The 15,572-nt window shown below is 38.9% G+C and overlaps 1 protein-coding gene across 1 annotated transcript in view; it reads left to right on the forward strand.

The window, feature by feature from the left end:
* The window catches only part of ADAMTS6 (ADAM metallopeptidase with thrombospondin type 1 motif 6), a 206,406-nt gene that overhangs the window by 120,364 nt on the left and 70,470 nt on the right, over positions 1–15,572 (forward strand). The window contains exons 13-14 of the mRNA XM_008161866.3: positions 289–352; positions 15,053–15,155. Of these exons, the coding sequence (XP_008160088.1) occupies positions 289–352; positions 15,053–15,155 (167 nt within the window). The remainder of the gene's footprint in view (positions 1–288; positions 353–15,052; positions 15,156–15,572) is intronic.

Here is a 15,572-nt window from a genome sequence, read left to right on the forward strand (position 1 = left end):
TACTATGATAATTAGAAAATACATTGATTTAATTGCATTTTCTTAATGTAAATCATGACAATTAACAGTCTTGTAAAGTTACTCATAGTAAATTGCCTTAATTTTAACATTCAACAATCATAATCATTATTACTATCAGTCCCCAGCATGATTTTTTAAATAACTAGTAAAATGTCCAATTTTGTATTTTCTTAAAGTAAATGTTAATATGTTTTCATCATTCATTATATGTACTTTCTATGTGGATAAATATAGTATATTCACATGTTAAACAAAATGTGTTTTCAGACCTTCAGGAGGTGGAAAGTACTGCCTTGGGGAAAGGAAACGGTATCGCTCCTGTAACACAGATGTAAGTAAAACCAAACTCTGCTATGAAAAATTACATTTCCCCCAGAGCAGGGAGATTTTTAAAAATTGTAAGCTTTTTGATCAGAAATCCATATGTGTGATGGTGACACTCATTTTTATAAAGTTGTTAATAATGAAGGGAATCAGCCTCAGGTCTATGAGTTCATCAACAGGAGTCAAGAGGAAGAGCACCAGCCCTAGAAGGAAATACCCTGTGCCCCCGAACTGCCCTGGTCCCCCGAACACTCACAACTTTACCATCGTTATGTTTCTTGAGTCCAGCACAATTACTATGCTCTTTATCCTGTTTCATATTTGCCACTGCAAGAAGCCCTAGACTCCCACATCTAATCCCATAGGCTCTGCATATCCCCTCTTCTGTTTCCTGCCCCTGGCCAGCTGCTGAAACTCTTCTGTGCCCTAAGGAATTCATGATCCACCATCAGCAAAATTCCTAACTTCTCTGAATTTTCCTTCCTTTCACCTTGTTCTAATGGAAATGGGCTCTCCTCTGGAGATACTGCTTCTTCTGCAGCTCTTCAAAGTTGGTTTTTTCCCTGGGCTCTTGAATGACTGGGTTTGAAAGTATGTTGACTATCTTCTTTATATCTCATTACTTCTTCCAGATAAAACGAAATAAGTGATGCCCTAATCAGTTTGGCTCAGGGGATAGAGCGTCAGCCTGTGGACTGAAGGGTCCCAGGTTCAATTCTGATTAAGGGCATGTACCACAGTTTCAGGCTCCTCCCCAGCCTGAGTCCTGGTTGGGGCCTGTATAGGAAGCAACCAATCGATGTGTTTTCTCTCACATCCATATTTCTCTCTGTCTTTCCCTCTCTCTTCTATGCTCTCTAAAAATCAATGGAAAAATATCCTCCAGTGAGGATTAAAAAAAAGCGAAATAAGCCAGTCAAAGAAGGACAAGTATCACATGATCTCACTTATATGTGGAATCTAATGAACAAAATAGATCCAGAGACATGGAGGCATGGAACAGACTTGAATCTCAGAGAGAAGGGAGGGAGGAGCGGGAAGAGATTAACCGAAGAACATACTTACATATATTCATAGCCCATAGACACAGAAAATAGTGTGATGAATGCCTGGGGTGGGGCAGGGGTGGGTACAGAGGGCCAAAGGGGAAAAAGGGGAGACATCTGTAATACTTTCAACAATAAAGATAAATTAAACAAAAAACACAAAACCACAGCTTTTACTTTCATGTCATCAGACCATTACCCGCTATCTTCACTCTCTAACCCTATACCTATTTTAATTCTTGGTTATGCCATAATTATGTAGATAATTTTCCAACATCTTCTAGATTTTTCCGTAAGCATACAAACCTATTGTTATTTCTCCTATCTTGAAAAAAACAAAAAGCCAGCCAGTTATTTTCCCACGTCTTCTCTTCCTTTGTAACAAAATTCCTCAAAAGTGTTGTCTATACTTACTGTACCTAATTCCTCTTCTCATTTTCTCCTAAAATTGCTCCTGTCAGGTTTTTGCCTCCATCATTCAACTGAAAATGTTCATGTCATATCCCCAAAGTTCCTCCCCTGCTCTCTTAGCTAACTTTCTTCATGTTTTATTGGATATGAGGCCACATGCCTACTCTTAAACCAGCCATGGGCAAAAGGAATGAGATTACTATAATTGGTTTAGTCTAATCCAGATATGCCTCTAATGGGGTTAAGGTCACATTCCCTGAGAGGTAGATTCCTGAGCAAAAATCAGAACTCTGTTAACAAGAAAGTAAAGAGTAATAGATATTGGTTATGCCACAGGTGTCTGTGTCAGAGCTCTTTAAATTTCTGTCTTTGCCATAGTACCTCCTTATCTGAGCAAGATACATTCTAAGACCCCAGGGGACACCTGAGACCCCAGATTGTACCAAACCCTATATATACTTCCACCCACTCCCTTACATACATACCTATAATCAAGTTTAACTTATAAATTAAGCACAGTATGAGTAACAACAATAACTAATAATAGAATAGTTATAACAATATACTACAATAAAAATTACATAAATATCTCTTTCTCAAAACATCTTATTGTACTATACTCACCTTTCTTCTTGTGATGATGCGAGATGACATGCTGGACAAAGGGATGGAGTTGGGATTGTGTGAGATTTCATCACATTACTTAGAACAGAATTTAAATTTAAAGGGAATTTAAATGCAATTTAAAACTTATGAATGGTTTACTTCTGGAATTTTCCATTTAATATTTTCAGACTGTGGTTGATCTCGGGTAACTGAAATCGTTGAAAAGGGGGACTTCTGTGTTGGTAGAGATAGTAGCAACAGAAGTAATAGTAGTAGCTGCTGCTAACATTTATTGAGTACTTAGTATCTACCAGACCTATTATTTTACCCATATTTTTCACCCCATACTGACAGTTCTCCTCAGTAGTGACTTGGCTTGGTAAGACATTTTTAATTTCAATTTTTTCAACATAATCTAGAAACACTTTGATAATTTAAAGTTTAGGTATAATCTGTCTATTACAGCCTTGTTTCTGCAACATAAATTAACTCATAAATGATTGAATTATTTTGTTCCATATTTTGTGCAATACACCAGCTGAAGTCAAATTACATTGATATAGTTAGACAGAGGAAATTTGTGCTGGACATGATGACCGTTCATCCCACATTCTTCTTTTGGCTCAGTTGGCCACATGCTCTGTGGTTCAAGTCCTTATTGTTGTTTCTGCCTGTTCTTTGTACATTGGCCTCTTGTCCTTACAAGCTAGCAAGCTCAACCCTTCCTTATTAACTTTTTCACCTTTTTAATAAGATAAAATCCTATATTTACTCCAGCATTTCTTTGTTAAGAATCTGCCATGTATTTTTAAAATTGTGCTAGTATTTTCTTAGAATTCTTATTGTTGATGGTTTGTCTTTAGTTTGCCCTCTAATGCTATTTTCCCTTTAGGCTTGATATTTTTAGTTTGCAATTTTGCAGAAAGAGATTTTTCAAAAATGTGTGTGTCCTATTAGAGCAGAAACTTATAATTTTAAAAATTGTTAAACTTTCTATTCTATAGACTACATATAGGACAGAGAATTTAATAATAAACCAGAAGGGTGATTGATCAGAGTTAAGATTAAATAATGCAAGCAAGACTTCAGTATTTTCCAGCTAACATAGAATGGGTGTTTCTATAGAATTATAGGGCTTTTATGTTTGTGTCCTGTAAGTTAACATTTGTACTTTTTCCTAAAGGTATAATGCCTTAAATGTTCTTTTATTCTGTAGTGCCTGGATGTCTGTTATGAGCTACTCTAATTTAAGGGAGTCAACAGAGTGTACTTGTCTTTTATCAGATCAGCCTGCCTTAGTGCATGTTTTACACATTTTAATACTATGCACATTATATTTGGTGGCTCCGTGAATAAGATCTGAGAGAAAACTTTCCAATTAGTTAAAATCAATTTGACAGCCGAGAAATGGAAGACAATGCATAAATATTTTGGGCTCCGTCATTTGTGATCCAAGATCTTTTCTTGAGATTTAAAGAGAGGTAATATAAAGGATGAATTCAAGTGATTGTGGAAGCATTTTCAAATTAGTGTCCAGGATGAGATGATGTCGGGCAGTCAAGCAGTAGGACTGCCAGGGCTCTTTATTTAGTGCCCTGAATCTTTGAGGCTTGCCCAGTGCTTTCTCATTTATGCCCTCATGTATTTGATCCATCCTATTTGCATTCCTTTTAAGATCTTGCAACCATTCCACATAACTTACAGTTTCCAATACAGTACAGGAGTCTTGATCTTCTCCTTTCTGTGATTGACCAGCTGGTATTATAGATTACTGCTTAGTTTTCATATTTTTACACATAATAATAATTATTACTAGTTCTAACTCTCTGATTAGAGTTGAGTTAGCTTGTGCTTACTTCAGCAGCACATATACTGGAGTTGAGTTAACTTCATTAAAATCACAACTGAAAAATAGAATAAATTAGAAAATCACAGGGAAAAGAAAATAATATAAAGCTAGGGTTAGTACCTTAAATGTGTACCAAAAGATCTTTCCACTTACTCAAAGTGGTTCACAAATTTTGCTCTGAGTTTCCTAGTTACCCAAGTTAAGATGCAAACACTATCTGTTCTAGAATTCATAATATCTAGTAGCTATGACAAAAGGAGCTATATCCACAAGGTAACACTTTACTATTTTGAAGATTTGATACTCCTCCTATGTGGATCCCTGCACTGTGGTAAATCACATTGAATCACACAAAGTTAACAGTACTTTGTTTGCCTAGATTACAGGAGAAATTATAACCTAGAAGGAATGTAGACCAAACAAAAGTGGCAAGCACAAAAAGATAGCCACATGTTCTCCCTAATTTTAGTCTCACCACAGACATTTGGAAGGTACATGAATGGTAGGAAGGGAAGAGTGAGTGTTCCCATTAGTTCTTGTTCCACTTACCCCAATTTCAAAGAAAGAGATCCACGGAGATAGAACAGGCAACTTATAAAGAAAAATATCTCCATGCTAAAATAGATCAGGAAAGGGTATCCAGCTGCAAAATTGGCCTGACAACTCCCAACAGCAACATAACCAATCTAGAGCCAAAGTATTCACACACGAGACTGAGGCTGATTATCTACAGCAGGATCTATTAGAGGGGCATCAGCACTGGTCATGCTCAAAAGCCTTCAAAAGAATCTAAACAAGGACTCTTTTTTTGACATGCACAGGATGGTTTGTCTCCAGGACAGACTAGAAGGTAAAGACAATAGCTATGGCAGAAACAAATGAATATGCTTTTCATTTTAAAACTACTGAGAAACTAGGAACATTTATTAAAGACACATAGGAGAATTGGATGAAATTTGGTCTTACCATTAAATCATAAATTATAATAGAACTAGAGACCCGATGCACGAAGATTCGTGCAAGATTGGGCCTTCCTTCCCCTGGCTACCGGTACCACCTTCCTGCTCCGGCCTGGAGCCGCCTTTCCACTTTCCCACGCTGCCCAGAGACCTGGAGTGGCTGGGGTGGTGCAGAAGGCCTGCGTCATCTCCATGGCATCCCGCCCCACCCCCGGCCACTCAGCGCCTGTGTATGCAAATTAACCCACTATCTTTGTTGGGTTAATTTGCATACTCACTCCTGATTGGCTGGTGGGCATCGTGAGGTACAGTCAATTAGCATGTTACTCTTTTATTGGGTAGATATTTGAGATCATAAGCTAATCTCATAGGTATGGCCATGGGGAACTTGGGTTTGTAGAGCAGAATTTTATGGATGCACTGATGCTAAGAATTCATTAGTTAAGGACATAGTTCCCCTCTTTGGGCATAGAGATAAATGATTGATAAGGTCCTGACAGTTTCTATAAATGTGTAAAGGTAGGAACTAACTAACAGAAATAAAGCCTCCAGATCTGTACATTATTTGCTGAAAGGTGTTGGCTCAAAATTTTATTTTTTATTATTATCTGTATGGAATCTCCTTTTTACTGGCATACAAAATTTTGACTATTAATCAGGCATTTCTGCCATCCTGAGCAATTTTTCATTCTAATGACTTAAAACTATCATGCAAAATGTTCTAACAGGGTAACCATTGGTGGACATAGTATAACTATTTTCAATAGAATTTATATTTGATAACTTGATTTTTTTTTGTAAGAAGGAAAAATATGGCTATGTTAAGTTTATAAGCCAAATTTTATATCAAAGCCTAAAGAAGAACTATTACTATGAAAAGGACTTTTCTACATTTTTAACAAGAATTTCCTGCCATGTGTCCCTGGATCCGGGTGAGGCCTCGCGCACCTAGGTCCTGGTGAGGCCACGCGCCCCTGGGTCTGGGTGAGGCCACGCGCCCCTGGGTCCGGGTGAGGCCACGCGCCCCTAGGACCAGGTGAGGCCTTGCGTCCCTGGACCCGGGTGAGGCCACGCGCCCCTGGGTCCGGGTGAGGCCTTGCGCCCCTGGACCCGGATGAGGCTGGGTCCCTGGGCCCGGGTGAGGCCACGTGCCCCTGGGTTCGGGTGAGGCCACGCGACCCTGGACCCGGATGAGGCCGGGTCCCTGGGCCCGGGTGAGGCCGTGTACCCCTGGATCCATCCGGGTGAGGCTGGGCCCCGGGCCCGGGTGAGGCCACGCACCCCTTGGGTCTGGGTGAGGCCACGTGCCCCTTAGTCCGGGTGAAGCCGTGCCCCTGGGTCCGGCCGAGACCAAACCAGAGGGAGTCGGACCTCCGTTACCACCATTTGTCCACCATCCAGAGCTGAGGGGTCAGTGCTGACATGTACACATAAGGAACTGGTGGACATTGAAATTGGGTCTCAAAAGAACTGTTGGTCCAGAAAGAAACTCACTACAGACTGATTCATTTGCCTGTCAGCATAACTATTATTGCTCATCTCACATTCAGTTCTTATAAGTATATATCTAGTGACATATGATCTCGCTCATCTAGGTGAAATGATGAACAACATAGACTGAGGAACAAGAACAGAACCAGAAACAAGGAGGCATCGATCGGACTATCGGGCCTCAGAGGGAGGATAGGGGAGGTTGGGAGGAGGGGGGAGAGATCAACCAAAGGACTTGTGTGCATGCATATGAGCCTATCCAACGGTTAAGTTCAACAGGGGGTTGGGGCATCCGTGGGGAGGGGTGTGGGATGGGAATGGGGGGATGAGGACAAATATGTGACACCTTAATCAATAAAGAAATTAAAAAAAAAAAAAAGAATTTCCTGGTGTTTCTTAGGTATTTCCCAAAACCAAGAAAATCCTTGTGTTTGTCCTGTTTGGTATTATTTGTCATTATGCATCTGCTGATAATGTGATTAGGATAGAACTTATGGTGAAAATTCAAGTTTCACTTTGGTTGAGATAGAAAGTTATTTTATTCATGTATCTTAAACATTTCACTTCCCTCCTTTATTTTATGCATCAAAACTATAAAAAATTATAGAATCAAAGTGAGTTTTCCAGGTCATCTGTGGTCTGTTCTAGAATTTAAGCATAGATTGTATGGTACCTGGGTTTCTTCTCAGTCAAGCTGTGCTAAAAGGTATGTTATTCTGCAATTGTTTTCTTCTTCAGTCCATTGCTTAAGGTCATTAAGTGGTATGATTGCCTTGGTTGTGGTACACAGAAAAAGCATAGCCTTTATTTAAAGGTAGGATTGTAGTGAAAAAGAATGGACTTTGTATTTCCATTGACTTAAGCTGAAATCCTGACTGTAATACTTGTTGCTGTTTGACCTTGGCATGACACCTAACCTCAGGAAACTTTGGGGAACTCCTGTATGGATGGAGTGTGATTATAGCAAGCTTGCAGGGCTGTTTGAGAATTAAAAGAAGGAACACTTGCAAGCTATCTAGTGCTACTCCTAATACTTAATGTGTACTCAATGCAGAGTACATCATTAAGTATTATTTACATTTATGTTCTATAGATGAAAAAGTACTTACATGCATTAAATCCTTAAATCACTTTTATAAAGAGGAAGGACACGTCTTTTTAAAAGAACAGGCTAGTACCATGGAAGGGATTCAGTAAGGTAGAATTTCTGAGTACTGTTCTAGAGCTCCCCTAACAGAATGAGCCCCTGGGAGGTGGGTGTTGCAAGGGAAGCTTCTCTGAAAGAGTTTGGTCACTTTTGACACTGACCGTCTAACCTTACCCCGCATCCGAATCAGAGAGCTGAGAGCATCCTGAAACTACCAACCTTCCCCCCAGGGAGAGGTGTGGTGCCAAAGTACAGAGCGGATCCATTAACTAACAGTTTGTAACTGTGTCCCAAGTTATAATCAGAAAACAAATTAGTATCAGCCACTTTATCTTCATAAATATTGTATACAATATACTATTATATGTGTAAAAATATAACAGGACCAGTGTCATTACTCTTCTTTAAGTATAAATTTTATGGGGTGCATCAAATTTTGAAAATAAGTTCTAGGTTTAAGCACAAAAGAGAGCTTGCTTGTTTATTTTGTTCTTAAAAGAGATGTTTAAAAATTACCAAGTAAAAGTTTGTTTCTTAACATATTTATAGGCTTAGGGGAAAGGGTTATGTTATGGATAGATGGCATTTTAATTAAATTTGGACTCTGCAAGGTACATTAGAACTAACTTTAATTTTGAAAATTTGCATAGAAGATTATCGCATCAAATATGTCAGCTAGATTCAAGTTTGGACCATGCGGGTTTATCAGGCTTTTGTTTTTCTTTAAAAGTAAATGAAAAGTGAAACTACAAAAAAAAATATATCAGAAATTACATGGGGGACAAGAGATAAGAAGGTTGGATCAAAACTGGGGTTGCAATGATTCACTATTTGCATGGAACACAAAATTTAACATTGGAAATGCCCTTATGTACTACTTTAATGAGATAATCAGGCAGTACCTGAAAGCTAGGAAATCTGGAATTTTGTTGGCAACTTGTAAGAGAGGGTGTGGAAGCAAGGCCTTTTTAAACCCATGTGGCATTTTTTTCTGTGTAATTTAGGAAAAGATGCCTCTCTGGGTGAATGAACACTATGTCCCTTCTTCATTGACCTATGTCAGGTGCATGGCTTGCTCAACAGAGCAAGGGTTGGAATCCAAACTCCACTCATGCTTCCCCAACTCATGGGGCATTACTGGCTAAGAATATGTTGCTATCCTGGAGAGGAAGAAGAGAATTAAATTTGGGAAGTGTAGAAGGTTGTTCTAGTATAATAGTGGAGAAGTGAAACTGCATTTGATGTGAAAGCAAGAAAGGAAAAAGGAGACAGAAGGTGAGAAAGACATAAAGAATGTAGAAGAACAAAATGCCAATATTGCTTATTTTGCAATTTTCCCTGAGTCATAGGAATCCTGGTATCTTCCCCCTGCCCATCTCCGTTAGGAAGAGGAGAGGGGGAAGGAAAGGGGAAAAAGAGTTTTCATTCTCAGCCTGCTTCTCACTCTTTATTACCCATAAGACACAGTACAGGATTTTCAGCATTTTCCTCATTTGCAAAATATTTTGGGTTGCGTTTCTCTTAAAGGTATGGGCTTTTGGGGTATGTTTTGCAAATGAAAATAAAGAAGGCACACATGGATTTATGGACTTGCAAGGTCACCCTATTCTTCAGGACAAAACCATGATTAGAACCCCCGTAGTAGAAATACCCCTGGAAGGTTTGTCAGCAGAAGCTAAGATTTCTTTCTATAGCAACTTTTATGCCCCCAATGAATTATTCTTTTTTAGATTTATCTACCAATAAAAAAGGATTAAGTCTAAAGGAGATGCTTTTCAACTATCAATAAAATTGGAAACATAAGATAGTCTGTAGAATGTGCTAACTTAACATAGATCTCTGAGAAATGGTGTTAAAAGTGATAATATTTTAAAAATTTCTTTGAAAATACTAAGATCAAAAGTTGCTGAGACCTGCAGCTTTGCTCTCTGGATTTATGTGGGGCCCTGCTGGTCGCTTTTTAAAAGGAGAGGATGCTTGATTAGTGTGAACATAGGAGGCTGAAAACCTGTCAGGCTTTACAGAAAGAATTTGTTGCTTGTGCCCATTGTTCTCTGTTAGGATTTCTGCATAGTGTCAGCACTTATAATCCCAAAGTAATTTAAAAAGCATTACTCCTTAAAATCTCTACTCTTTTTAAACAAAAACCAAAAAAATATATTTTATGTAATCTTTTCTTAAGAAATTAACTCTTCTTTGATCACTTTCTTTGGAACCAGCATCTACAATTCCTACTGAGCTTATTTCTAATCAATACAAATTCATAGCATTCAGTGAAGGAAACATTGAAATCGGGAGAACAGAACACTATCTCGATATATTCTAGAACCAGAAAGCATGAGATCAAGTCCCCAAGTCTACTACAATTCCCTAGACCCTCCCATCCTCCATGCGCGGCTGTGAACATCAGGGCCTTTGCATTTACTGTTTCCCGGGAGCACTCTTTTCCCAGATGTGTACATAATCACTCCCTTAGTTTCTTTTAAATCTGCTCCAGTGCCACCTTATCCGAGAGAATTTCTCTGACTGTACTATTTAAAACTTCCCTCCGCCTCACTATCAATCTCCTTAACCTGCTTTGTTTTTCTTCTTTCTCACTCCATTACAATGACCTCCATGAAAGCAGGGACCTAATCTGTTTTGTTTATTGCCTCATATCCAGAGCCTGGATCATATGTGACACATAGTAAGCATTTTATATACATTTGCTGAACAAAACAAAGGCCACTTCTTGGTGCTTGTTTTAAGGGGGCTGATGATGAGTTATGATGTGCCCTTAGGAAATCCATTAAGGTCTAGATACCTTTTAGCTAGGGATTAGATTTGCTCAGTAGGGATCCAGAAGAAAAGAGCAAGACAGATTTTGGCTGAATGTAAGGAAGAACCTGATAATAATTGTAGTTGTCTTAAAAGTACTTGATATTTCTGTAGATGCTTATTCAGATTGTGTGACCACTTTGGGGATAATTATAGAGGACATTTAAGCACAGTGTACAAATTAGATTATATTCTAACATCAATTCTTAAAAGTGTATGATTTGGTATTAACTCAAAAGTTAATAATCAAGTTTGGTTCTTCTGCAAAGTGCTGCCAGACAGATTGTATCTGTTATGTTAACACCTAAAGCAGGGGCTGGCAAAATCTATTTCCTAGGCCAAATTTGGCCCCTCACCTCTTTTTGTAAATAAAACTTCATTGGAACACAGTCATGGCCATTTACATATATGTTTATGGCTTCTTTCACATTATAATGGCACAGTTGAATAGTCACAACCAATACTGTATGGAACACAAAAACTAAAATATTTACTAGAAGCCCGATGCACGAAGATTCATGCTAGAATGGACTTTCCTTTCCCTGGCTGCCGGCACCGCCTTTCCACTCCAGCCCAGCCCCTTTCCGCTCAGGCCCGGGAGCCGCTTCTTTCCGCTGGGAGGCCTCTTTCTGCTCTAGCCCCGCCTTCCCATGCTGCCTAGAGGCCCTGAGAGACTGGGGGTGGAGCAGAATGCCTGTGTCGTTGCCATGGCGATGATGCAAGCATCCTGTTTGCCCCCATCACTTGGTGCATGTGTATGCAAATTAACCATGATCTTTGTTGGGTTAATTTGCATATCACTCCTGATTGGCTGGTGGTGTCAATTTACATGTTTGTCTATTATTAGGTAAGATGTTTCTCTTTGCAGAGAAAGTTTGCCAACCTCTAATACCCTTAACCAATTAACTATGGAAATATATCTGTATTCAGCCTACCAGTTTCCTCCTCTTCCTTCTTCATCATTATTGATTGTTGTATGTATCAATAAAGATACAACCATAATAATATAGATCACTCAGAATATTTAAATAGAGGGAATTTAATGCACATAATTGGTTTCTCGGCAATTGAAGAGGCTTGCAAGCCCATAGGTCAGGGTCAGCAGGAAGATGCCACCACTCCTACCAGGGAGACTCAGAAGGAGGTAGTTTTATCCGAGTCCAGAGGCTGGAAGCATAGCATGGGTGGAGGTGCGGGGCTTTTGTTTCCTGAAGTTAGAGCCACAGAAAGAGTCTGCATCTGCCTACGATGCCTCCTGAGGTAGAGAGGAAACGAGAGAAATACCCTGGCTTCTCCCACGCGTGCCTTTCATTGCCTGCACCTAACCAGAAGTCAGCTGGCACGGAAGCCTGGAATATGGAGCTTGCAGAGTTTGTTCCCCTGAAATATAGAGCAGAGCAGGGAAGATGAGGGATGGGATATGGATGCCTGACCCAAAACCAGCACTGCTGCCAATAGTTATTCAGAGCCTACCACGTGCCAAGTTCAGAGCTAAACGTTTTACATGAACCTTCAAGTAGGAGGTAAATACTAGTTTATAGATGAGGGTTGGAAAATGAAGTACATTGCTCAAGGCCATGAATTAAACAAATGACAAAGTTAGAATTGAATCCAGGATAGTCTCACTCCAAAATTCTTATTTTATAAGAATTGGCCCCCTTATTCTATAAATGAGGGGGGGAAAAAGTAGCTTGGAGAAGATAAGAAACTTACAGCTGGAAATGACAAGACTAGGTCCATAGCCCAAGTTACTCATGTTAGGTCTCTGTGTATCTTAACAGCTAAAGCCTCACACTGTTATTGTAGCATTTAGACAGTGTCCAGAGGAGGCGCCACTCAGGTGAAGGAGGTGTCCTTGCACCCTGAAGCTATTACTAAGCAAACCTTTCTATACCCAGTACTCGGTTGTAAAATGGGATTATGAATTACAACTACCTCGTAAGAGTGTAGACAAAGATTCAATGGGTAATACATCTCGAGACCTCTGAACAGGGTGCCCCAGGGTAGGTGCTCACTAAATGCGACGTCGCTGTTGTCATTGTTAATATTTTCATTATGCTGACACTTGGAGTGGTTGTTCTAGGAAAAGAGTGGATCAGAAATTTTACAAAATATTATCCAAGTGCTTCACGAAACAGCCATATCCTCCTATTGGAACTTTTCTCTTCTAGTTAGGAGTGACATCGCGAGATAATGAGGAATAGGGTTTTTGTTCTTAAGTGAATGGCCAGCGCGATACCTTAGTTTGTTAATTTGAGGCTTTTTCATGTGCCAGTGCTTTTCTGTGAAATGTCATCTGCTCTTGTGCTTCCATACAGTTTGTTTCATCTAGGATGGCCTTTTTCCAACTAATTCCCAACATACGACCTTTCCCTTCCTGTCCCCATGGCTTTCCGTGGCTTTATTCTTAATAGTCCCCCCAACCCCTACCCCGAAAGTCCTTTTGCTTAACCAGCTCAATTCCTACAATATCTTATAATGTTACAGAGATTAAGTTTTCATAATACTTTTGTTATAATTATAATACACTCAAGGTTTGCTTCCAGAGGAAAAGTTTCCCTATGATTAGTCACATGACACATTGACCGTTTGCCTTCATACAGCACCTATAGGCAACCTGCATCATGCCGTCCTGTAAGTACTGCCTGCAACAGTGCTGTGGTTTGTCTGTTTGCATCTTGTTTCTCCAACTAGGTTGAAAGCCGTGAGAACTTTTAGGTAGTCGGTGCTTTACAAATACTTAAGTTTTATGTGAAAACTTGTACCTATAGTTAAAAATTATTTGTATTTTAAAAAATTGGTAATATTTGCTTAAAAAATAGTCTTGCTGCATGGCAAGGCCACTGTCAGCTCCCAGTCCTTGTGTGAGGTTCCCTGAGAATGGCTGGAAAAGGAAAGCAGGAGCACCCTATGAAACAAGACACCAGAAGCATGTTTTTCCAGTGTGATGCACTATGTAGCCTACGGTTCATACTTGGTTTGCATTTTTTTAAAAAAGACAGGTAAAAATGGTAATTTGGCAGGCAGAAACATTAAGCTTGGCATTGCACTGTCATATTTTAATGTGCAGAAAAATATTTTAAAATGCTGGGCCCATAACAGAATGTAGACCTGCTCTCACTATTTCCAGAATCTGAGGCTTTGGACTTGATATGCTAGTAATTTGAACCACAGTATATAGGAAGTAATGGGAAGTAATGGTGACCATGCAGATATTTGCACATTGTGGTCTATTATTTTTGCACATGCTTCAAGGGACTGCCATCAGAAAACTGTATAAAGTACAGTAAATGTAGAGATCCCAGGGAAGGTGGTAAAAAGCCTGAAAATGATATCGGAGAGTATCTGTAACATACTCATTATTTATTCACAATTAATAATTTTATCTAATGACTTGCTCCATTCTTCCACATTTAAAGTGAGTGTTTCTCGATCAGTGTTTCAAAAGCAGTAGCTTCATGTTTTAGGTGCGACAGCTGCAGAACTCTAAAAGGTACATCAAATTAGGTCATATTGTTCAAACACTGTGAGATGTTATACTTCTAATTCTTTATGAACTTAAGTATTGAATTTAGAATGGCCCTGTGGTATTCGGCATCTGGACCTAACTAGATTGGCAAGATTTTCCTCTGTAAAAAATCCAGGTAGAAGAGGCATTCCAAATTTTGAAGACAAATAATTCTCTCTTCACCTTCCCAACATCCTTCTCTGTCCCCCACTCAACACATGTACATGTTTTGAACCAAATTAGTATTTTATTTTCTGTGATGTTAAAGTTGAAATGTAAATCCTAATAAATCCACATTCCTTGAATTGGAAGGTGTTTAAACTTGAGGCCTAGCGTTTTGCCCAGTTCATCCCATGTCTTAAAATATGGTTTTTGTCAGAGCTAGACAGTAAACAGCTATAGTAGTCGGGATCCAAACCACAATTAATAGTGCTGAATGTCATGTTACAAACCTGCCTCTTGATTCCTTAAAATAAAGAGCTGGGAGTAGCTGTGGCAACTGGACCTCAAACACTGCTACCAAAAAAGATTTTGTGTTTTGGTTTCTTCTCCTGGTTTTTATTTGTGCTTATAAGGAGATACCTGATGGATCGATTGCAAAGTGGACTATGACATGCATCTGAGAGTAAAGTTATATGGAAACTGTCTAACACTTCACTTTGTTTAAATGACTTCATTTATTTCTTCTGTGGCTAAGATTACAATTCAGACACTTCAGTCTGAATACTGGTTGTAAAAGAGTAGAGCATATTCCAGAGAGTAAGGCAGTGAGCTAATGTGTCGGAGTTCAGGCAATTTTAATTTTAGGGACACTGTCCCTTGGTTTTGGAATTTTTCAACAATCGTACCATTTATGATTTTATTTTATTTTAGCCATGTCCTTTGGGGGCCCGAGATTTTCGAGAGAAACAGTGTGCAGACTTTGACAATATGCCTTTCCGTGGAAAGTATTATAACTGGAAACCCTATACTGGAGGTAATGTATAACCTGGCAGAGCATTCATCATGCTTGAGAGCTTTGCAAACATGAAAGAATATATAAATAATACAAAGACACACACATTTCTACACATACTACTAAAAATTAGTGTTTGTAAATCAAAGCAGGAAAATACTTATAATACTATAAAGGTCTCATGTTTTAGTTTCCCTGTAATGCACTTTATGTTAGTACAAATGATCAGAAATCATTTTTTAACACCCAATTCTATGTACAAAGGACCTATATAAAACTAAATAATACTTTTGAGTTCTTGACTTCCTTAAGGTATGTGGACATTACATTGTAATTATTTATAATCATAGAGTATTTAGAGCTATCACCCTGAAAACAAATTATAACAATATAAATCAACTCAAAGAGGAGGAAAATGTGTTCTTTCTTGAGAAAAGG

This window comes from Eptesicus fuscus, chromosome 4 (genome assembly GCF_027574615.1).
Source record: "Eptesicus fuscus isolate TK198812 chromosome 4, DD_ASM_mEF_20220401, whole genome shotgun sequence".
Classification (NCBI taxonomy): Eukaryota; Metazoa; Chordata; class Mammalia; order Chiroptera; family Vespertilionidae; genus Eptesicus; species Eptesicus fuscus.